Below are 24,274 nucleotides of genomic sequence, written 5' to 3'. Positions count from 1 at the left end.
CCAAAATCTTGCTTTATCACCTTTGCTCACTTTTAAGTTTTAATGTATCTTTCAGTATCATATTCTCGTCATGCAAATGATTTGTATATCCCACAAATTTTTCTCACGTACCTTTCATCTTACACCCATTGAAATCGAGACCCACCGCATCACCATGTATGGCTTTGATGACTTTCACTCACATCACATCTTTGACTATTTACTTATCTTTGTATCCATTTCAACAACAATGCTTAATTAAACGCCTTGAGGTTTCCAACACCCAAACCATCCTTATCAAGGACGTCATAACAAGGTTCCTCTTAATCAATGCCATTTTCTTTGTTTCCTCGTCACCTCCCCAAAAAACGTTTGCCATTAAACTTCAAGAAGGGATAAATCAAGTGAGAGTGAGACCATATCGATGCCCAAAATTTCAAAAAGATGAGATAAACAAGCTAATTCAGGAAAGGCTTGTAGCAGACATTATTTAATCATCAATTAGCTTTTTTTTTCCAAGTCTTGCATTGTTGGTTAAGAAGCAGAATGGCACATAGCGATTTTGTATAGACTATCGCGCCTTAAACAAAGATTTTTCTCTCAAATATCTCATTTCTCTCGTGTCTCTCTAAAATCCAACCACCAGAACCACCCTTAAAATCTCTCACTTCTCCATCCCTTCACGACTAACACCACTATTGATGCCATATCTTCCTTGTCTCCCTCTTTCTTTCATTATATGAATAGAAAAATCAAGTTGATTTTGTCCCTCGGGCACCCAAAAGCAAAAATTTATTTACAACTTTTCGATTGGAACATTTATTCTCCTATAATTTCAGGTAAATCTCCTTCTTAATTGTATTGGTCCCCCGGGACGGAACACAAACATTCTAAACAACGGAGCCGAAATCAGAATTTCAAAACGAAACCATAAATTCACACATGTTACTAGTTTCTAATAGATACATTTAAAGGTCTTTCAATATAAAAAAATCCTTATATTGAAATATAAAAAGGGAAATTTATAGAAAAATCCTAATATTTTGAGAATTTTTTTTTAATAAAATCATAAATTTATTTTTTTGAACATAAAAGTCCCGACTATTTAACTTTTTTGACTAGAAAAAGCCTAAAAACCGGCTAATTTATTCACTTTAGCCCTTTTGACATGTTCAGCAGGTCATGAGATTAAATCGTTAACTTTTGCAAAATAATGAGACTTTTATGCAAATTTCGTCAAAACTCGTATATAATATATAACCGTATTTTTTTTGTATTTATATGTATTTACATATTTTTTTAAGGTTTTATATGTATATGTTTATGTATTTTAAATGTATAAACGTATTTTTTTCATGTATTTATATGTGCATTTAAGTAGTATTTTACATACTTTTATGTATTTTTATGTGTTATTTTTTATTTATTACATATTTATATGTATTTTTACATATTTATGTATTTTTTAAAGTTTTTTATATGGATGTTTATGTGGTTTTATGTATTTTAAATGTATAAATATATTTTTTACATATTTATATGTACTTTAAGTATTTTAAATATTTTTTATGTATTTATTATTTTTAAGCATTACGTATTTATATGTAATTTTATGTATTTATGTATTTTTTAAAGTTTTTTATATTGATGTTTTTGTGTTTTTATGTATTTTAAATGTATAAATGTTTTTTTTACATATTTATTTGTACTTTTAATTATCTTAAATATTTTTTACGTATTTTTATATTTTATTTTTTATGTATTACGTATTTATATGAATTTTTACGTATATATATATATATATATATATATATATATATATTAAGTTTTTTATATAGATTCTTATTGTTTTGTATTGTAATTGTATAAACGTAATTTTTATGTGTTATTCTTTTATTTATTAAGTATTAATATGTATTTATGTATTTATATGTACATAAAAATATATAAAAACATATAAAAATAATAAATAAAAAAATAACACATAAAAATATATAAAATACTAAAAAATACGTAAAAATACATTTATAAATTTAAAATACGTAATCATATATATATATATATATATATATATATATATATATATATATATATATATATAAACTTTAAAAAATACATAAATACATATAAATACGTGATACACAAAAAATAACACATAAAAATACATAAAAAATTATAAAAATACATATAAGTACATAAAAAAGTACTCTTTTACATTTAAAATACATAAAAGTACATAAACATCCATATAAAAAACTTTAAAAAACACAAAAATCGTAAAAATACATATAAATACGTAATACATAAAAACAACACATAAAAAATATTTAAATACTAAAAAATACATATAAATATGTAAAAAATTATATTTATATAGTTAAAATACATAAAATATATAAACATCCATATACAAACCTTTAAAAAATACATAAATACATCCAAATACATATAAATACGTAGTACATAAATACATAAACACATAATCCGGCCAACCAATGAATGTCAACGGACACTAGGGTTTCTGAGTTTTAATTTTTAATTTTTTTGAGATTTGTTTTCTTAAAAAATTGGTGTTTTTCATAGAGATTCGTATGGGTTTTAAAATTTTTATATTTGGATTTGATTTGAAGATTTGAATTTATATCTTTGTAGATTTTCCTTGCAATCCCCTTTAAGGTTCCGCCACTGGATCCCTTCTTTCTTCTTTCTTTCTGATTATCTAAGAAATAAAAGCTGTAATTTTTTGTTTCTTTATTCAAAGTTGTTCATGAATTGAGGTTTGGATTCAATTGTAGTATCGTATTATTTTTAACCTGGTAGTCACTTTACTTTTGTGAATTAGGTCAGCAATGAGGCTCTTAGATAGAACGACATTGTCAAGCTTGCACATAGAAAGGCTCTTAAATATATCAAATGCAAAGGTAATTATATTTGTGTAATTCTTGCTGAGTAGTTGTTTATGTGGTTTACTCTTATTCAATTTCTTGAAAAAAAATGTCTTTTTTTATCAATGAAATACATGCTGTAATGCAGTCCGAAGAACCAAAAACGTACAAATATACTTGTCACTGATAAATGAAAGACTGGTAATATCACCTGTTTCTTCAAGTGGGTATTAATTTGTTACTTTTGTTCTTTCAATTTCTTGAAATTGAAAGAGACGTTGATTTACTTTTGAATTTTCATGTTTTATTATTTTGGCAGCTTTCTTGAGGGTCAACCTAAACAAACAGGCTTAAAAGAATTGCTTCAGGTATCTCATGTGCTTTATTATTACATACCTTCTTGATACATCCATATATGACCCATTTGTTATGTTGGAATGACTAGAGTTAGTTTTTATTCATTTATGACCTATGTCCTTCATTCAGTTAATTCATATTTTTATTATAATACATGCCTTTTTGGATATAGATGCTTGGTTGGTGACAGAAAGGCACGATTTAAGTTTTCACAAGCATGAACACAAATCATATCGTTGAGTTATGTCTAAATCTTCATCCCTTGACTGATCATATTCACCATGACATACACCTTTTGCAATTATTAAATGGTACTTGAACATTATGAAGTCAATAACTATGATTTTACCATATCTACTCCAACATGATTTGCTCCATATTTTTCATATAATTCTAACAAAGATTTGAAAAATGAAGTTGTCTTACATATCTTTAGCTGTGTTTGAATTATTTAATAGATTTTAGACAAGAGGATGAACTTTGTCAGATTGTTTTTGGGTTGGTATCTTCTTGCTTTACTAACGCATGTGCAAAATAAATATAAATGTTAATCAGGATGATAACAAAGTTCTTATAAAAAATAAAAGTAATATGGAATAAAAATAGAATTTTTGGAAATAGATGCAATACACATATTGTTATTTAGAATTTTTGGAAATAGATCCTATAAAGACTTGGGATTGCACTCTTCTTCGGATGTAAAAAACTCTGGTTTGGCTCTTTCAAGCAACTTTATTATTACCCCCTTGGTAATAATTTTGTTCCTAAAGATGCTAACTGCTAAACAAAATTTATCGATAGGAATTTCATGTTCATTCATAAGAAAAAGCTATGTTCCAGTTTGTAGTCAAGAAACCAAATGGATTCACAACAGCTAAAATTTCTTCCAATCGTCTGTCCCAATCCGTTGGAGGCATCCTGATCACACATCATAAGTAGGGGTGAGATCAAATTATGATTCTATAACCAGTTAGATTTTTTAGAGTATATTACTTTGGATAATCATCTAATTGACCACATACTTTCATTTATTTGTGTTTTATTGCATCATCTTATCATTTTTTTCAGACTTTTTCTTATTAAAGCATAATATTAATATGTATGAAAATACATTTAGTTAGAGCATCTTACCCTTATATTCAATTAATGCAGGATATACCATTTCACTTTTACTAATTTGTTAGAGCATCCTGATTTCCCTCATATTCAGTTAGAGAATCTTACCCTTATATTCAATTAATAGCATCCTAATTTCATCTAATTATACAGCATCTTCAATTCACTTTTTGCCTATAACAACATCTTTTTTTTTGCCTATTATAACATCATTTTTTTTACGTATTACAGCATCCCGATTTTCAACCACCAAAATGTCTAATAAAAAACAAATAGGTACATGTTCCTTCTTCCTTATTTTCAGCTTTTTGAACACCGTGTTAAATTACATGCTCCATAAAAGTAGGATGCTATTTTTTGCTTTCTAAATGCTAAGCAGGAAATAGCATCATACTGTTATACCTCTGATATTAGGCAAATAAGTTAGTTAGGGGTAATATGGGAAATCAACAAGTTAAAGAGTGTCTTATTAATGGGAGGGGCATTTTAGGCATTTTATAGTATTTAGTTGTTATGTCAGATGGTATAAGAAGAGGGTAGTGAGCACGGAGTAAGGATCTATCTTTTGCGTGAAAATTGGAATTCATTCTTATTAGGAGATTGGCTATCTCGAATCAGCTAAACTATCTCCATTCTTGTAATCATTTGGTATTATCACATGTTTTTCAATCAATATTAGAATCCTCGATTGTTTATGTGTTATTGAATCGGTTCTTAAAATCTAGTTCATAACAATCGGTATTAGAGCAATAGATCCAAGAGCTGTTCAGAGCGTAGATATGGCAGAAGAAGGATTCAAAGAAGTGTGTGTTGAACTACAACAACAGATTCAAATTCAAGGGTCACTCTTCACAAAGAAAATGGAAGAGATGACTACAGGGAATAAAGAGTTGTTCTCTACATTTGGAAAGGATAAAGGAGTCGGGCAAGGAAGCAGATACACAATGCCGCCACCACGTGGATACCACAGAGGAACCAACTGGAGAATCAAGAAGCTGGAGATACCACTATTTTATGGAAATAGTTCCAATGGTTGGGTTCTTGAGGCAGAGAGACAATTTGTAGATTATCAATTATCAGAACAAGAAAAACTGGAGGTTGCAGTGGCTGCACTAGAGGGCTTCGTTGCTCGCTGGTGTGACGAAGAACACCATCGTCGACCAATTAGAGATTGGGAAGAACTAAAATCTCTAATCATCCGATGATTCAGATCCTTAATATTCGCAGCAAAGCCATGGTGGTCGGTCTCCCATGGCGGAAGGCAGTCGGAGCACCAATAGGTATCAGGGAGATAATAGATCCGTCAAATGATGGACGGGAGAATAAACGGGAAGAAACATTTTTAAGGTTTTGTCAAAATAGGCTTAAAAGCGACAATTGGGCCGAAATCAAATCGTTGGGTCAACAAAAATTAAATCAAACCATTAACTTTGACATTTCCATTAAGATCGATCAAATGAATAGCCCAAGAGAAATTAAAGCATCGATAACAAATTTAGCCTCACCTTCGGAGGTGATTTCACCAATTCTCACGTACACATCAACCCCACCCTTGTCAATTTCACCGTTTCCTACCGAGGAGCTACAAGATGGTGATCTATCTCTAAGAGAAAAAAACGAAATAGCAGGAACAAAATGTCATCGTGCTAAACTTCAAGGTTCAAAGAAAGACAAAGAGATTGGGAAAAGTCATGTTGCTTTTCCTTTGAGTTTACATGGCAATATTAATGAAGGAGAAGATGTTAATACAATTGATGAAAATGTTGATCAGAAAGAACATAAGTCTCAACATGAAGGTAACAATAGTACGATATCAAGTCCATTGGCACCATTGATGGAAGTGGTGTCAGGTGAATGTGTTTATGTTTGTGCAATGTGGATTAAAGCTCTGACATGGATGCAAAACCCACAAGCTAGTTTTCTTAAACTATCTAATCTTGTTTGGTCAACTGCTTGGTTGAATATTTTTCTCTAACCAGGTAGGTTCGTTCCAAGGCTACTCCTGATGTAGCTATTACACTACAAGAAACTGCGAGAGTAATTGCTACTAAAGTCCTTGAAAAATTGATGCAGATGTACATGATGGTAGTTTGTGGTTGTTACGTGATGGTTGTATTAGGTTTTACAAAGAAGAAAATTTTGAAGGAGTTGGGAAAGTGCTCGAAATGATGAAGAAGCATGAAGTTCCTATAACCCTTGGAATGTACAATATATTAATTCAAATCTTGTGTAAGCTTAAAAAGACCATTGTAGCTAGAGCGTTACTCAATGGGCTTATCTCAATAAATGTGAAGCCTAATTCAATTACTTACAATCCTTTGATTCATGGATATTGCAATGAGGGGAAGTTAGTTATTCTAAAGAGATCTATGTTTGATCCTTTTGACACATGCAAAAAGATGAACAATATCAAGTCGTACGTGAGAAGGGTGTTTGTTTATTATGAATGATTGCACCGAGTTGATGCAGAAATATCTTGGTCCCTTGGGGAATGTTGTGGATTCCTATGAATTACCAGTCAACAATTCCCATGAAAGGCTAGACCGGAACAAGATTCTACAAGTTATCAGGATGAAACACATTGAGAAATACATTGAAATGTTCATAAAGAATTGATGTGTGAATAGATGGAAACGAACCTGTGAAGTTGGAATTCAGATACAGCTTCAATAATTTGCGGACTGAATAATAGAGAAAGAGAAACTCGTCAACATATTTGTTAAACTTCACTAATTTGTGGATTGAATAATAGAGAAGGAGAAACTCGTCAACATATTTGTTAAATTGAAACGTGATTTTAATGTGGAGTTCAGAATTTGCGATTTGATGTAAACGAACCTATGAAATTGAAAATCAGAGACAACTTCACTAATATGTGGACTGAAGAAGGAGAAATTCGTCATCATAATTAATAATCATTAAATTGAAATGTGATTGTAATGTGGAGTTTAAAATTTGCGAATTGATGTAAACGAAAAAAATCAAAGACTGCTTCACTAATATGTGGATTGAATGATAGAGAAGCAAAAGTTAGTCATCATTGAAACATGAGTGCAATGTGGAATTCAAAATTGACAAAGTGAGAGATAGGCAGGAAACAAACAACTCAACGAACGAATTAGGTCAAAATTGCAAATTTATTGTTTACCTCTCAATCATTTTTTTAATAAATAAAATAAAAGAGCATAAAGGGAAAAATTGAGCGTATCCTGGGAGGGATTTTAAGAATTTTGCGCGTGTGCTTGCGATGATGCATTTGGAGGTGAATGCCTTTTGACCATTTTGCTCCTTAGTTCATTTAATTAGCTCTTTTCAATATATGTTTATGTGTTTTAAAGGAATTGGACTTCAAGATGGCGGGCTTAATGTATATTCGAACAAAATATAATGTATGGAAGGATAGTAAAAATGTTAAGCTAGTTCGATAATATGAAGTCCAACCTTGCTAAAAAAATATAGCTAATAGATATAAATTGGTCCCCAAACCAATTGATAGAATGATACTAAAAAATAAAATAAAGAGTGTATTATTAAGTATTAAGACAAAATTGTAAAATTGGTTCCTGAATTCCTATGGTTTTGTAAAAAGTAAAAACTATGGATAGGGTTTAAAAAAATTCCTTGCATAAAATGTCTAAAATCATGAAATTTATAAACTTGAAAAGGTGGTTATGCCCTTTTTTATTTGTTACATTTTTATAATTATTTAACACTATTTTAATTTTTAAAAAAGGAAAAAAAAATTAGCGACCTACTTTTACACAGATTAAAACACCATACTCACCTTTGGTTCTCTCCATTGTTCCTCTCCTCCTTCCTTTCGTTGAGACCTCTAGAAACTAAACTTAGGTGACATCTAGCACCTCTCCACTATGCCACCATAACTTTCGTTCATGGAGCCAGACTTGGAGGTGGATATGCATCCATCTGATTCAACTTAACGGTGGGAAATCCACCGACGTCGCCCTTATTGCTAGATTATGTCAGCCCAATCACCGCCAGTTTTCACCTCTTACGGCTACCATCTATCTACTAGTTACTGGCCTGCACCATGACTTCCCTCTCATCTAGAACACACCTACTCTCTCTACAACTCACCTTTTGAAGCTAATTAAAAGCCACAATTGAGGATGTATTTTGAGATGAGGTTATGAACTTCTGATTTAATAGGAAAAGCTTGAGTTCTAAACTTTTAAATAATTTTAAAAAGTTCAAATATTTTATCATTTTTCTTCGCTTTTTGTAGCTAATTGAAAAGTCTAGACAAATGAGGATGTAATTTGAGATGAGGTTCTAAACTTTTGATTTAATATGATTTAATAGGACAAACTTGGGTTCTAAGCTTATAAATAATTTTGAGAAGTTCCAATCTTTTATCAATTTTTTCTTCACCTTTTGAAGCTAATTGAAAAGTGTTAGACAATTGAGGATGTAATTTGAGATGAGGTTCTGAACTTTTGATTTAATAGGAAAAGCTTGGAGTTCTAAACTTATAAATAATTTTAAAATTTTCCAATCTTTAATGAATTTTCTTCACTATTTGAAGCTAATCTAAAAGTCTAGACAATTGAGGTTGTAACTTGAGATGGGGTTTTGAACTTCTGATTTAAAAGGAAAAACTATGGGTTCTAAACTTATAAATAATTTTAAAAAGTTCCAATCTTTTATCAATTTTCTTCACCTATTGAAGTTAATTGAAAAGTCTAGACAATTGTAAATGTAATTTGAGACAATGTTCTGAACTTCTGATTTAATAAGAAAAGCGCGAGGTTCTAAACTTATAAATATTTTTTAAAAGTTCTAATCTTTAATCAATTTTCTTCACCTTTTGAAGCTAATTGAAAAGTTTGGACAATTGAGGATGTAATTTAAAATGGTGTTCTGAACTTCAGGTTTGATAGGGAAAGCTTGGGTTCATAACATATAAATAATTTTGAAAAGTTCCAATATTTTAATCAATTTTCTTCACCTTTTGAAGCAAATTGAAACGTCTAGACTATTAAGGATGTATTATGAGATAAGGTTATGAAATTCCGATTTAATAGGAAAAGCTTGAGTTCTAAACTTATAAATTATTTTAAAATGTTATAACCTTTTATCAATTTTCTTCGCCTTTTAAAGCTAATTGAAAAGTCTAGACAAATGAGGATATAATTTGAGATGGGGTTCTGAATTTTGATTTAATAGGAAAAACTTGGGTTCTAAACTTATAAGTAATGTTGAAAAATTTCAATCTTTATCAATTTTCTTCACCTTTTGAAGCTAATTGAAAAGTCTAGACAAATAAGGTGTAATTTGAGATGGGGTTCTGAACTTCTGATTTAATAGGAAAAGCTTGGGTTCTAAACTTAAAAATAATTTTAAAAAGTTCCAATCATTAATGAATTTTCTTCACCTTTTGAAACTAATTGAAAAGTCTAGATAATTGAGGATGTAATTTAAGATGGGGTTTTGAACTTTTGATTTAAAAGGATAAGCTTGGGTTCCAAACTTATAAATAATTTTAAAAAGTTCCAAGCATTTATCAATTTTCTTCATCTTTTGAAGCTAACTAAAAAGTCAATACAATTGAGGATGTAATTTGAGATGGGTTTCTAAACTTCTGATTTGATAGGAAAAGTTTGGGTTCTAAACTTATAAATAATTCTAAAATGTTCCAATATTTTATCAATTTTCTTCACCTTTTGAAGCCAATCGACAAACCTAGACAATTGAGTATGTAATTTGAGATGGGGTTTTAAACTTATAATTTAATAGGGAAAGCTTGGGTTCTTAACTTACAAATAATTTTGAAAAATTCCAATCTTTAGTACATTTTCTTCTCCTTTTGAAGCTAATTAAAAGCCTAGACAATTGATGATGTATTTTGAGATGAGGTTATGAACTTCTGATTTAATAAGAAAAGCTTGAGTTCTAAACTTTTAAAAAATTAAAAAAGTTCCAATCTTTTATCAATTTTCTTTGACTTTTGTAGCTAATTGAAAAGTCTAGACAAATGAGGATGTAATTTGAGATGGGGTTCTAAACTTCTGATTTAATAGGAAAAACTTGACTTCTAAACTTCAAACTACTTTTGAAAAGTTCCAATCTTTTATCAGTTTTCTACAACTTTTGAAGCTAATTGAAAAGTCTAGACAAATAAGTTGTAGTTTGTTATGGGGGTTCTGAACATCTGATTTAAGAAAAACTTGGGTTCTAAACTAATAAAAAAGTTTCAATCTTTTATCATTTTTATTCACCTTTTGAAGCTATTTGAAAAGTCTAGACAATTGAGGATGTAATTTGAGATCTGTTTTTGAACTTCTGATTTAATAGGAAAACCTTGGGTTCTAAAATTATAAATAATTTAAAAAAGTTCCAATCTTTTATTATTTTTCTTCATGTTTTGAACCTAATTGAAATGTCTAAACAATTGAGGATGTAATTTGACATGAGGTTTTGAACTTCTGATTTAATAGGAAAAAGCTTGGGGTTCTAAACTTATAAATAATTTTAAAAAGTTCCAATCTTTTATCTATTTTCTTCACCTTTTGAAGCTAACTGAAAAGTCTAAACTGTTGAGGATGTAATTTGAGATGGGGTTTTTAACTTCTGATTTTATAGGGAAATATTGGGTTCTAAACTTATAAATAGTTTTAACAAGTTCCAATCTTATATCAATTTTCTTCATATTTTGAAGCTAATTGAAAAGTATAGACAATTGAGGATGCAATTTGACATGGGGTTTTGAACTTCTAATTTAATTGGAAAAAGTTTGGGGTTCTAAACTTATAAATAATTTAAAAAAGTTCCAATCTTTTAATCAATTTTCTCCACCTTTTGAAGCTAATTGAAAAGTTTAGACTTTTGAGGATGTAATTTTAGATGGAGTTATGAAGTTCTGATTTAATAGGAAAAACTTGGGGTTCTAAACTTATAAATAATTTTAAAAAGTTCCAATCTTTTATCAATATTCTTCACCTTTTGAAGCTAATTAAAAAGTCTAGACAATTGAGGATGTAATTTGATATGGGGTTATGAACTTCTGATTTAAGATGGAAAGCTTTGGTTTTAAACTTTTAAATAATTTTAAATAGTTACAATCTTTTATCAATTTTCTTCACCTTTTGAAGCTAATTGAAAAGTCCATACAATTGAGGATATAATTTGAGATGAGGTTTTGAATTTCTGATTTAATAGGAAAAGCTTGGGTTCTAAACTTATAAATAATTATAAAAAGTTCCAATCTTTTATCAATTTCTCCACCTTTTGAAGCTAATTGAAAAGTGCAAGACAATTAAGCATGTAATTTGACATGGGGTTTTGAATTTCTGATTTAATAGGAAAAGCTTGGGTTCTAAACTTATAAATAATTATAAAAAGTTCAAATTTTTTTTATCAATTTTCTTCATATTTTGAAAGTAATTGAAAAGTCTAAACAATTGAGGATGTAATTTGACATGGGGTTTTGAACTTTTGATTTAATTGGAAAAACTTGGGTGTCAAACATATAGATAATTTTGAAAAGTTCTAATCTTTTATCAAATTTTATAACATTCCGATGATGAGGTACTTCTAAGTTTGTTCCTATAATAGAATAATATTGCATTTTGGTCCCTAAGTGTAAGAAAGAGTGCAAAAGGGCCCATAGTGGCATTTTGGTAAAATTTGGGACTGGAAGAGTACGTTGTGCCTACGTGTGTAAACTAAGCGTACTAAGGCACACCTTAGTACATTGGGTATACACTTCGTACACAGGGCGTACATGGAAAGCATGCAAAACCTAATTTTAGGGTTTTGGCTCATATTTAAGCATCCTTATGGACTCATATCCTCTTCTTATCTAGCCTCCTTCTGTGATTTCGACCCTCAAGCAACCCTGGTAATGCAGGAAGCAGTTAAGGAGGGAATGCAGGAAGCAGTCAATGAAGGAATGAAGGTGGCAGTCAAGGAAGGAGTTAGTGTGTTTTGTTTAAAAACTTATATTTTGGTTTAAGACTACTTTGTGCATTTGGATGTAATGGTTTAGAACTACTTTGTTGTCATGGTTTTATTTTGGTCCTTTAGCCCTTTTGGTCATGAATTTAATGTCAACCTTTGTGATTGTTAAAGAATGATATTTATGGTGTATTTCTAATGGTTTACCACATTTAGAGGCTTTGATGAGTTTGTTCTGAAACAACAAATGAAACAACAAATACACATTAACATTAGGTGATAACTATATTACATTGTCATTACAACCATCAAAAGGGTACACATTTATGAAGTTTTCCAAAATAACCCTAAATCGATATTACAATATCAAATAGCAAAAAACTGCCACATTCCCCTGTTACAATATCATAATCCAAAACACCCAAAATTTCATGCAACTATAGGGGTCCCTAATTCCTAAACCCTAAATGAAAAACACCCAAGCCACCATAAATAGTACCCAACTTGCAAACAAACACATCTTCAGTTTTGCCACTTGATAGTTTACAGTGTTGATATTTCTCAATAACTCGGGTATTATCAAGATAGATCTTGCACACATTTGAGGATGAATCCATCCTAAGAATCTGCATCTGCAACCCTTCAAGATTTATAAATAAATAAATAAATAAGAAGATAAACATGGGGGGTGATGTTGAGGGCAGGAAAGAAACATCAGACTAGGGTTTGTTGATGTCCCAAAGGTACGAACCACCACAACCCTGCCACAGAAACACATCACCATTTTGATTATTAATGTCTAAGAAGTTGCGAACACAAAGGATGAATAGGGGAGAATATGAAGTGCGTGAATGTTGAAGATGGAAGAGTGAGGTAACTAGCTCCTGCTTTTATTTTGAATAAGGATGCAAAAATGGTCCCTATAGTTAGAAAGAAGAAAATACCCTCGTTTTTATTGCATGTAACGACACATATAGACGGAAGTTAGTGAGGGACCAAAAACAATAGAAAGATCCAATTTTGGACCAATGGTGTAGCAACATTTCGTTTTGGACCAAAAGCACATAAATTTGCCAACCATAGGGACCATTTTTGCAATTTTGTCTTATTTCCTTATAAAATAGGGGAAAATACAAATCTAGCCAAAATCCTTAATTACTTATCCAAAAATAACCAAAAAAACACATTAGCCAAAACTAGCCCACGAAACAGTATAGTTTGGACACAGTTGACTACGGTCAACGCTTGAAGTCTACTATTTTGTGGTAATAGACTACTGTTTCACGACCCGTTTAATTTCTCGTGGCCCATTAGCCCAAAGTATATAATATTTAATTTTTCAGATTAAGGCATTTTTCACTATTGTTTTGTTGGTTTGCCTATTTTTTTTCTCTTAATGGAGCACCCAAAGAACAACGAGGTTTGTTTACTTTTCATCAAAATTTTATCGTGTTCTTGATTAGGAGTAGTTTTTGTATATGGGGTCAAGTTTTATTTCAAAAAAACCGAAAAAAACCCCACAGGTTTCATACGGTGTACAAGTGTGCAATGCACAAATTGTGCAGTGTCGACTTGTACACCTACGGTTTCGTATGAATTGCAGGAAATTTTTTTTTCGTTTTTTTTTTAAAATTTGATGCAACATGTAAGGAATTGTATATATGTTATTATTTCATGATTTTTTTTCATAAAACTCAAAAAAAAAATTGTGAAACTGTTTTTTTTTCGGGTTTTTTACTAAAAAAAGTTTATAACACTTGTATATATTGTCGATTTCGTGATTTTTTTTAGAAAAAAAAATGAAACCGTAGGTTTCCTAAAACCGTAGGTTTTATATTTTTTTTTTCATTTTTCTTCAAAAAGAAATGTTTCTACGGAATTTTAACGATTGTATATATGTTATGATTTCATGTTTCCATTTTGTGATAAAGTATGTTATTTTCTATGTCTCGATTATAGCATACAATAGCAATGTACTATCCATTTGAAGAATTTTCTATATTTATAATGGGTAAATATTTTGAAGTATAATGTATTGATAAAATAACATTGTGTATTGTAGTTTCAGGTTTGTTATAAAATATGTTATTGTCACACCATTATCAAAGTACAATGTTATACTATTAGTATAGAAAATACAAAAAATGTTGTCAATTAATTTTCTTTGGTATTTTATACAAAGTAAATAGAATATATGAAATGATTAAGTGTTATATTGTGTGATTTCTCTACTTCTTTAACACTATTTTTCTTTTATAAAACCTTATTTAACCTTAATGTTTATTTAATTTTGTAGCTTCCAAACAAAAAAATGATGTGTAACATATCTGTCAGAGCTTCATGTCATAAGTTACATGAAGTTTTGAGTGGATTGAACGGACCAGTGTGAGAAATTTTTTCAACAACTAGCTTCGGTTACTTGTTGGAACTACTAGTTCAGTCCGACAACGAACTTCTTATTCATGGGTTGTTACTGCATATGTTGCGACCTACTGTTGAAACGGACGCAATTGAGCGTCTACATTTTAGGTTTTCTAGACGTACATTATCATTTGGGCCCGAGGAGTTTTGTATTGTGTCCGGACTTTACATGGGTCGTTGTCCCAGATCAAGGATCGAATTTTCAACTATGTATAAACACGGATACAGTGAAAATATATTTTGGTCAAGAGTCTTCCCATATCGCACGAACACTAGTTTACTTGTAGAAGGTTTAGAGCTCCTTATCTTGAATCAACGGTTCAATGATATATCGGCTCATGACGGTGTCCGTGCCATTTTGCTATATATTCTCAATCAAGGTTTTTTTTTGGAAAAGAGCTCAATGATAAAGTCACCAAGGAATTTCTATGGGTGGTGGAGAACCTGGATCGATGGAATAGATTTGTCAATTTAATATTTATAATAAAATACTATTTTTATACGCTTAACTAATACTTTTGCATATAATATAGGTTCTGTTGGAGGAGTTATCTATGGTCTAAAACATACCCTAGATTGTCGGGTATGTTTAAAAAAATTGAGGATCGTATGTGCAATCATCCAACAAAGTCGTATGTGTATACACTATCAGGTTTTGTTATTTCTTTGAGGGTATATTTAAGTAATTAAAAAAATATATTTATAAATTTTTCGGTCTTTATTTTTTTGATAATTTTAGTTAGTGCTAACACTTATACATTAATGTATATTTATTACAAGATATGGATATGGGAGATGTTCCCAATAGTTCGGGGAAATGTTGCGATACGACGAAATAATTTCTATCCTCGTATCTTGCAGTGGTTTCATATTAGGAGGTTATCTTCGGAAAAAGTTTGCGACGTTTACGATGTTGACCAAGACGAGGCACATCAACCTAAAAAAAGATGATTGTGTCAGATGTCGAGTCCTCTGCTCCACATAATTTGTCATATATTACTAGTATGAAGTGTGAATCGTCTGAAGTCCCTTCATCTGTAAGCTACAACTTTAGAAATGATGTAAGTAAAATGGTAAAAGTAGAATCTAGTATATTAAAAATTTTCAACTATTATTGATATATCAAATAATTTATGTAGGGGGCATCTTCATCTGATCCATCCTGTGGAAACAACCAATCTATCCACTCCACCGAACGAACTCATATGGTGGGAATTAACAAAAGAACCGCACAAGAAATACTAGCAAGACATCAATATTTGGAGGAAGAAATCCAAGGAATGAAAAATAAAGGGGGATTTCGAAAGCAACATTCTACTGGACATTGGCTATTGTGCGGTTTGAAGAGCTTATGGACCACATTCTACTGGACATTGGCTATTGGAACCACGTGGATTTGCCTGTTCAGAAAGCAACCATGGTTGTTACGAATGTTACGGACATGCCCTAACAAGAAGGATGTTTGGAGAGTGCGGTGTATTTATGTTGTTGTACATGGAGCAGCTTGTTTCAGGTCGATCGATTGGTATATTGACGACACCTGTTATTGCTGCTATGCAGTTTCGCACTAGGATGGACATGATATATTATGGATCTTCTAGAAAGGCGATTTTAAATTAGTCTGATTTGTAGGTTTTTAGTGACATTTAACGTGTACTATTTCATCACGATTGGTAACGTTCTATTTGCGTTTATGTTAACAAAATGTCCCCTAATTATTAAACATAAACAAACTAGCAAGAGAATAGTACATATTATATAGATTAATCATAACAAAGAAGCAAATATAAAACCTATTACATAGATAAACTCATAAATAATACATAAACTTACTACTTGATTAATCAAAAATTATTAAATTTAAATATTTGGAAAATCAGTTGGAAATTTTGCTTTTTCTTGAATCACCTAGTCGTAATTTTTTTGTATGTTTTTGAGAATCTTTTCCATTTTAACCTCTTCTTTGTTTGCGTACTCTATTGCATCTCGTACCCAAACCCTTGTAGTTTTTATGTTGCGTTCTTTGTCTTGAATCGACCTCACCTTAGATCAAATATCGGCTTGTAAGTTATCCAACCCTTTCCTATCTTCTTCAATGCCTTTAATCTCGTTCTTGATCTCTTCTTCTTTAATTAACAGTTGCAATCGCTTCTCTTGTGGTATCAACCACCATTTTTCTTGAGAGGTGGACATGATTGTATGTGTATGATGGTTATAGAATAACCTGTAATATACAATTTGTAAATCTCAAAAGCATACATATAAGTCTCTATATATAATTGACAATTTAACTACTTTTTTATAGGCTTTGAATAGTGTCAAATAGCCTTTGACTACTATATTATGTGTTGTCATATCGTACGATGATCTACCAACACATTATTGTAATTTGACTACTGACTACTAGCCATTGACTACTACTTCATGTGTAGTCTTATCGTACAGTAAATATTCGACACATGATTGTTATTTGACTATTTTTTTTATAGGTTTTGACTATTGTCTATTAGTGTTTGACTACTAATTTATTAGATTGACTACTTTTTTTTATAGGTTTTGACTACTATCTTCTAGCCATTAACTATTATCTAATTTCATATTTAATGTAAATTTGTTTTCAGTTCAGAAATCAAAGAAACAATAAAAAAAATTGAAGTGTGAAAATGACAGAAAGATCAGAGGAGATGAAAAAGATCCTGGAAAAATTTAATTGGCCATCTATGTCCAATAATATGCCTCATTTGGAGTCAATTTCCTATAACGTTTCAACCAATCCCCCTCCCAACGTCGATCTTCCTATATTAGGGAAAAAGATGGACGAGGAAGTGAAAAAAGTGTTGTTACAAAGAGAATCTGATGTGGATAAGGGCTTATGATGATTATGCTTTCCAACGTAACCTTCTAGACAACTATTGGTATGGCATTGACTGTAAAAGGAATTGGATTATAAGTACTAGGCAAGAAATCCAATATATCGAGAGTTCGATCCGCTCTAGTGAAGAAATTGTTCGAAAGCTAAAGAGTGAATTAGCACTTCGTGAGTACCATTTGGAGAAAACAAAAAGGAAGTCGTTGCTATGAAAAAAGAGTATCCGTATGAGTTTCCGATGTGGGAAGAAGATGAGTAGTATTTTAATAATGTGCTTGTTTGTTGAAGTAATTTTTAGGTAATATATCTCTATGTATGTCTTTTATTTGTAATTTTTGTAACGCCGAAATTTTTCAAAACAAAATTTTCATTTAAAATTACTTTTCTCCTTAACACTTTTCATAAAAATCTCATTTTGTTTAAATTACAATACATGACTCTTTTGTTCAATCAATTAATAAACCAGGATCTTCAAAACAAACCGCTTCCTCTGGTGTGTACAATCGAGCCGGTGCCGTCCCGTGATCCGGAGAAAACCTGAAACACATAACACAAAACACTGTAAGCACGAGGCTTAGTGAGTTCCCCAAAATACCACTCTAACACATATTAGCCACTCAAGGCTATAACTCTGTTGACCTTCTGGTTAGTGTGTCTCAGTGGGACCCTCCGGTCCCAACTCTCGGTGGGCCCTCTGGCCCTAACTCTATGGACCCAAAGGTCCTAACTCTAAGAATTCTGAATCACATATCACAATAAATCTCAACACATAAACAACATACAAATACACTGACACATAATTCTAAAAATACCACATATAACATATATTAGCCACTCGAGGCTATAACTCTATGGGCCCTTGGGCCCTAACTCTGCACACCCTCTGGTCCTAGCTCTGTGGACCTTTCGGTCCCAACTCTGATATACACACAGCATAAATCACATAGAAATAATGCAGTGCCACACATCACATAGATAGCATATAATATCTCTATCACATAACTCTGTTACCACTCTAGGTAAAGTATAGTGAGAAGACTCACCTACTACTGCCGACTGAAGAACCGTCCACGCTGCTCCGACGAGCGTCACGAACTCCACCACTGAATCACCGAAACCAATAATCACCGATAACAACCAAAATACTCCTGGAAGTCAACTGGTCAACTCTTGGTCAAAGTCAAAGTCCCCAGTCAAAGTCAACTCGTCGACTCGTCGAGTCCCCATGCTCAGAACTTCCCCAAACCGCGACTCAACTCGCCGAGTCACCCCGAGACTCGCCGAGTCCCACAACTCTGAGTCCCCTCGCACTCAACTCACCGAGTCCTCCCTTGACTCTCCGATTCACGGCTCAACCAGAAGAAGGTTAGGACCTCACGACCAGACTCGCCGAGTCCAAGAACAGACTCGCCGAGTCCAAGGCTATCTTCAACCAACTTGCCGAGTTGTTCTTCCAACTCGCCGAGTTCCTGCCCATCTTCAAGCAACTCGCCGAGTACACCTTTGTGACTCGCCGAGTACCTCTAGATCTTAATCCATACAGAAGCTTTCCAGGCCATGCAAAAGATCCAAACCATAGATCTACCCTTCTACAACCCATCCATCACGTAAATTGGCAAATTTTACGTGAATCCAAATAGATATAAGCATATAACACTCTAGGGTTAGGGTTTGGGACAAGATGGCTTCACCAATCACTCAAGAACAGGGACTTTAATGCACTCTAGACCTTCTCCATTCCAGATCTGAGGTAGCAACCGCAGATCTAACCTCCAACTCAAAAAACCACATGCTATCTTTTCCAAAAACCTCAAAATGAAGAATAAAAGCCCAAGCAACGAAATAATACCTCAAAAGGAAACTCCAACAGAAGAGAAATCTGAATCCTAGCAAAGCCCCTTGCTCCAAGCCTCTTAACTCTCCAAGATCTCTTCCAAAATCTCTTCTCCAAGGTTCAAATGCTCTCAAACCACTCACAAACGCTCCCTAGGGTTTTCTGGACTTCAAAAGAGGGTAAAGAGGCTGGGGAGAGGGTATAATGTCCTTTATATAGGGCTCATCCTCCGAAATTAGGGTTTTCTCCACATAGCAGCAACTCGTCGAGTCCAGCCGCCGACTCGCCGAGTTGGCCACTTAACACGCGACCAGAATCGCGACCCTACTCGCCGAGTCCACCCATGGACTCGCCGAGTTGCTCTTTCACATTTACACTTTGAACCCTGAATTTGCACTCCTGAACTCGGGATGTTACAATTTTGAGGTAATATATCTCTATCTTTGTTTTTTATTAGTGGTTAGTTAAAAAAAATGTAAGAGTTTTCGGTTTACCTATGTTTAGTAATCTAATTATGCTAATGTCAAGTAATTGTATTTTAATGAGTATTGTATTGTAAAGTAATTTATTTCCAACAGTAAACTAGAAACCAATGATGTGTTTTAATGTCAAGTAATTTATTTCTAAAAGTAGACTAGATACCTATAAGATTCTTTAATTGTATATATAATAATTCTGCAATATGACATTAGTTTGTATCATAAAAGATGGATCCTATTGTACCACGAACATGGAACACCCAAGAAGAAGGCATTTTGATACGTTCTTGGATTACCATCATAGAAGAAGCTTATTCGCATGGTCCCCCACAATGTCGTATTGGTTCTTTTTGGAGTCGCGTCTTTCACTTGTTTTATTATGAAATGGGTCGAGGTTATTACCGCACACAAAAAGATGTAAAATTAAAAATGTTACAGGTGAAACGACTTGTGAAGCACTTTCATAGAATTCATAGCGAGATCGAAAATGCACGTCCGGATGAGGATGAACAAACAATTTTACTAGCGGCTACGGAGCTATTTCGTTTGGAATCTAACGATAGAGAGGTTGTTCATGATGATTCTTGGAATGTTATGAAGAATCTACCTTATTTTTAATTATTTTCCAATCACGAATGAAATTTGTTTTGTAGCTTAAAATGTATGGTAGGGAGCTTATCTATGTTAGAACTTCCCTTCCCTAAGTCTAATTTCTATCTGAAGAAATAAATATTTGATATTCCAGAATTCATGTTAGTTTTATCGGTTACTCAACGCAATGTTTCTGTCTGCTATTTATGACTTTTTTATTTGTAAACAACATGTGTTGTAGAGTCGAACGAAATCAGAAAAAAAATAGATTACAACATGTAGAAAACAATACAGAAAACATAACACAACACATTCTCATACATGGAAACATAAACCATTACAAATAATAACATACATTACTACATTTTACATAGTCTTACTAATAAGTAGTACATAAAGTTAGTTAATGGACATTTAGCTTACAACTTATAGAAAACAACACCAAAAAAGAAAATCCAACTACAAAGTAACACTATCTTCAAGTGCAGTATTTTTCTTTAAAGCTTCTTCTTCGATAGAGTTAAGTTAGAGATTATCAATAAATTATTGTCTTTCGCTTCATTCACCCAACAAATAAACCCAGACTGTGGTGACTGATAAATAAATAAATATCAAAAACATTATGTGTATTGTGTAAATATTCAATCATAAATAACAATATAAATAATTAGATGATAACCCAAATACCTCTTTAGGAAAATGTAAAATAACCATCCAGGGTTGTTGGTAGTTCTTGAGGTCCTTATAATACCTTGAGCCCGACAACTGCAATTTGCCATTTTCATTGGTTTATGAGAATGAAATTTTTATTAGTGTGGACAACTAAATCTCTTCAATTATATACTGCCATTAGACTACATTTTCGGACACATGATTGTAAATTGACTAATGTGTTATAGGTTTTGACTATTGTCTACTAGAATTTAACTACTACTTTACGTGTTGTCGGACCGAACAGTGATCCATTTCAAATGGGATTTGTCCTGTGGACACACGAGCAATCCAACCCGTAGGATTTCATTTTCCTCTTCCCATTCTGACTTCTGTAGGTTCCCCGGTAATAGGGAGATCTGCGAGAACTCTTACCCATATCTTACCATTTTTCGGAATTGTCCGCTCATAGTACGATGGAATTTCCCAATTATAGCTCGACGCGCTGCTTCAATGGCTCGATATGAAAGACGACCAACTCTCAAACTTTTAGTGCCATATCTTCCAAAACCAAGTCATGTACCGTCCGGTTTGCAACCATTTTGGACACATGATTGTAATTTGACTACTGTGTTATAGTTTTTGAGTATTGTCTACTAGCATTTGACTACTACTTTACGTGTTGTCTTATCGAACAGTGAATTTCGGACACATGATTGTAATTTGACTACTGTGTTATAGGTTTTGACTACTACTTCACTTTTTTAAATAGGTTTTGAAGTAATTTAAATCATCCTTATCGATATATTTTACAAAGCTTCCTATTTAACTCCTCAACGTTAAAGATGAGTTTCTCATACAATGACCATGAAGAAAGCTTTACCAACTTGCATGTTTACCTCCACAACATTCAACGTACAAATCCCCATAGTTACACTTACATCAAAACCAATGTTTTAGATCGGTTCCAACTATGTTTTGTCGCTATTCGATGCGTGGTAATGTACTATCGATTTGTTTATTTTTTGTGCTAAAAACATTATATTAGTTTAAAAACTAATAATTATGTTGTACAAAATATGAAATAGATCAACACATTTTTAGGATGCATGCTTCCGGTCATCTTCATAGGCAGTGTCCGTATTAGAGGAGAGTATCTTAATGCAGTGTTCGTAGCAGTTGCTATGGATGGAAACAACAACACTACACCAATAGCATTTGGTATCGGGGTGGCAAATAATGTTAACTCCTGCACTTGGTTCCTTATGAGGTTGAAGGATGCTATCGGAGAGGGCAGGGAAGTTGCGTTCATAACGAATATGGACGATACAACTTCTTCTTGCATTGGTCAAGTATTCCTTGATGCTTATCATGGTTATTCCTCTAAGAGTGTTTTGATTTATTTCCGCTTAAGAGTTGGTCAAAGCACAAATTTAGACTACTTTTTCTTCTGTGTATGCAAAGCATATACCACGCAATACTTTCAACAATCATTTTCTAAGTTAAGTTATGATGCACATGAAGTTCTTGCCAACATCGGAAATATGAAATGGGCATGGGCCTATTTCCCTAATATACGTTGGAATGTACTAAACATTAATATTCCAGAATTCCTATTGGTGTTATCAGTTACTCAATGCAATGTACCGATAGTAACGCTAATTGATGCAATTGTTCAGTACATCCAACAGACATGTGCATAATGCAGTGTCATGGGAGGTAATATAGCAACTTTTTATGAACCACTAAAATATCCATAATTTATTATCCTTTTACTTTTCAGGGATGTTGAGCACCATATTCACCTCTTACACAGAGATGGTTCTTCAAAGGAGGATGCAAAAGTCTCTACGATGGAAAGCAACTAAAATCCCACCTGAGATCCCGTCTTCGTTACCTTCGGATATTTTCCAAGTTTTTGATCTAAAACGAAGATGTGTTGTGGATCTGAACCGACACACATGTCCTTGTGGGAAATGGCATAGTCTTGGTATAGCATGTGGTCATGCTATTGGTGCAGCACGTTATACAAACAACATGGGATTAACCGATATGGTTCAAATATATTATCGGACTGATGTGTTTCGAATTACATACCGGACTAGGAATGTGAATATTGTCCCCCCTCCATCTAAATGGGAAATACCTTAGCCATTGATGGTCGTTTTAATCCCTATGTAATCCTATTTGACTATTATTTGCTACTACTAATCTTTTTAAATAGATGTGGAGTAACTTAAGATTGTGGTTTAAATCCCTATGTGATCATATAATATTTGAAATCGTAATTGTTTATGTTTGTAAGCGAAATTGTAGTTGGTAATGAACATTTCCATTTTACAAAACCATATTGTTTATACTACACTAGTGTGCATAATGTTTTGTCATTTCGAACGGTAAAATTGTCCTTTCAAACAGTACTTCTACGTTGGTCTTACACCATTAATATGCAACTAACATACATCTTAAATGTGATACATTGCAACATTCAAAATTTGTGAATGAATTCATCTGAGTTCGGTGTTTGGCATTGTGAAGAAGAAGATTGTTATGTTTGTTCCGATAACAACCCAATTCCGGAAGGCCAGATAACATGTCTGACGACATTTTCCAAGCTATGAAGGCCGTTGAAGAAGCTAACGAAAGAGACTCTCAAATTAGTCGCAAACTCAACCAACGTGCAAACGACCTAGCAGATCAAATAATTGAAAAAAATGGATTGTTGAAACTACAAAAAATCAAAGAGGCTAAGAAGTGGATTCGAGATGCAAATACGGAGTTTGATAAGCTTTAAGCAGAACGGGACAGTCTAACATATGTTGTTAGAACTAGAGAGGATTTTATCGATCGTGAACAAAATTTGTATCCCAAACAGTTTTCTAATCTATGGAAATCAGTTTACTTATGTAATAGGTTGTGAGATTCTCCTTTAATAAAAAACATTTCCATTTTAGAAAACCCTACCTTATATAACAATGCACTTTATTTTTTTTAAGTTATATTTATGTAAATGCAACACATACTTTTTTTTAACAAAAATTAACATGTTCAAGAAAAAGTAGTTGTAAAAAAAAATAGGCTCAAAACTACAAACAATATTTTTGTGTAAGTTATATGACAATTTGACTACTCTTTGACATTATTTGACTACGGTTTTATAGATTTTGAATACTAC

General features: G+C 32.3%; 2 protein-coding genes across 12 annotated transcripts; both read left to right on the top strand.

The window, feature by feature from the left end:
- The first annotated feature begins 2,353 nt into the window (after positions 1-2,353).
- Positions 2,354-12,422, top strand: LOC111876625 (uncharacterized). Of its 11 annotated transcripts, none has more exons than XR_008225969.1 (5): positions 2,354-2,900; positions 3,013-3,065; positions 3,184-3,232; positions 4,569-4,613; positions 12,208-12,422. XR_008225969.1 is itself a non-coding variant. In XM_023873184.3 (4 exons), exons 2-4 carry the CDS (start codon positions 3,055-3,057, stop codon positions 5,540-5,542), a joined length of 540 nt encoding a protein of 179 aa, XP_023728952.1. In that variant the 5' UTR covers positions 2,354-2,900; positions 3,013-3,054; the 3' UTR covers positions 5,543-7,585. The 11 variants fall into 11 exon arrangements, 1 of the variants encoding a protein (XP_023728952.1); XR_006186470.2 differs by having other exon boundaries at positions 3,013-3,087; XR_008225968.1 differs by lacking the exon at positions 12,208-12,422 and having other exon boundaries at positions 2,354-2,655; positions 2,822-2,900; positions 3,013-3,087; positions 4,569-7,585.
- A 9,522-nt stretch (positions 12,423-21,944) lies between these two features.
- LOC111876892 (uncharacterized) lies at positions 21,945-23,250 on the top strand. The gene is made up of 3 exons (XM_023873453.2): positions 21,945-22,097; positions 22,188-22,794; positions 22,883-23,250. Exons 1-3 carry the CDS (start codon positions 21,945-21,947, stop codon positions 23,248-23,250), a joined length of 1,128 nt encoding a protein of 375 aa, XP_023729221.2.
- The last annotated feature ends 1,024 nt before the right edge of the window (positions 23,251-24,274 follow it).

The sequence above is a fragment of the Lactuca sativa genome, chromosome 8, assembly GCF_002870075.4.
Source record: "Lactuca sativa cultivar Salinas chromosome 8, Lsat_Salinas_v11, whole genome shotgun sequence".
In the NCBI taxonomy this organism is placed as follows: Eukaryota; Viridiplantae; Streptophyta; class Magnoliopsida; order Asterales; family Asteraceae; genus Lactuca; species Lactuca sativa.
This window is presented reverse-complemented; position numbering and strand designations above follow the sequence as displayed.

Coding starts and splice junctions, on each gene's coding strand:
- LOC111876625 (XM_023873184.3), top strand. Junction 3,233..5,062: donor GCTTAAAAGAATTGCTTCAG/GTATCTCATGTG, acceptor CTTAAAATCTAG/TTCATAACAATCGGTATTAG.
- LOC111876892 (XM_023873453.2), top strand. CDS start 21,945: ATGAGTTTCTCATACAATGACCATGAAGAAAGCTTTACCAACTTGCAT. Junction 22,098..22,187: donor TTGTCGCTATTCGATGCGTG/GTAATGTACTAT, acceptor AATATGAAATAG/ATCAACACATTTTTAGGATG. Junction 22,795..22,882: donor TCAGTACATCCAACAGACAT/GTGCATAATGCA, acceptor TTTACTTTTCAG/GGATGTTGAGCACCATATTC.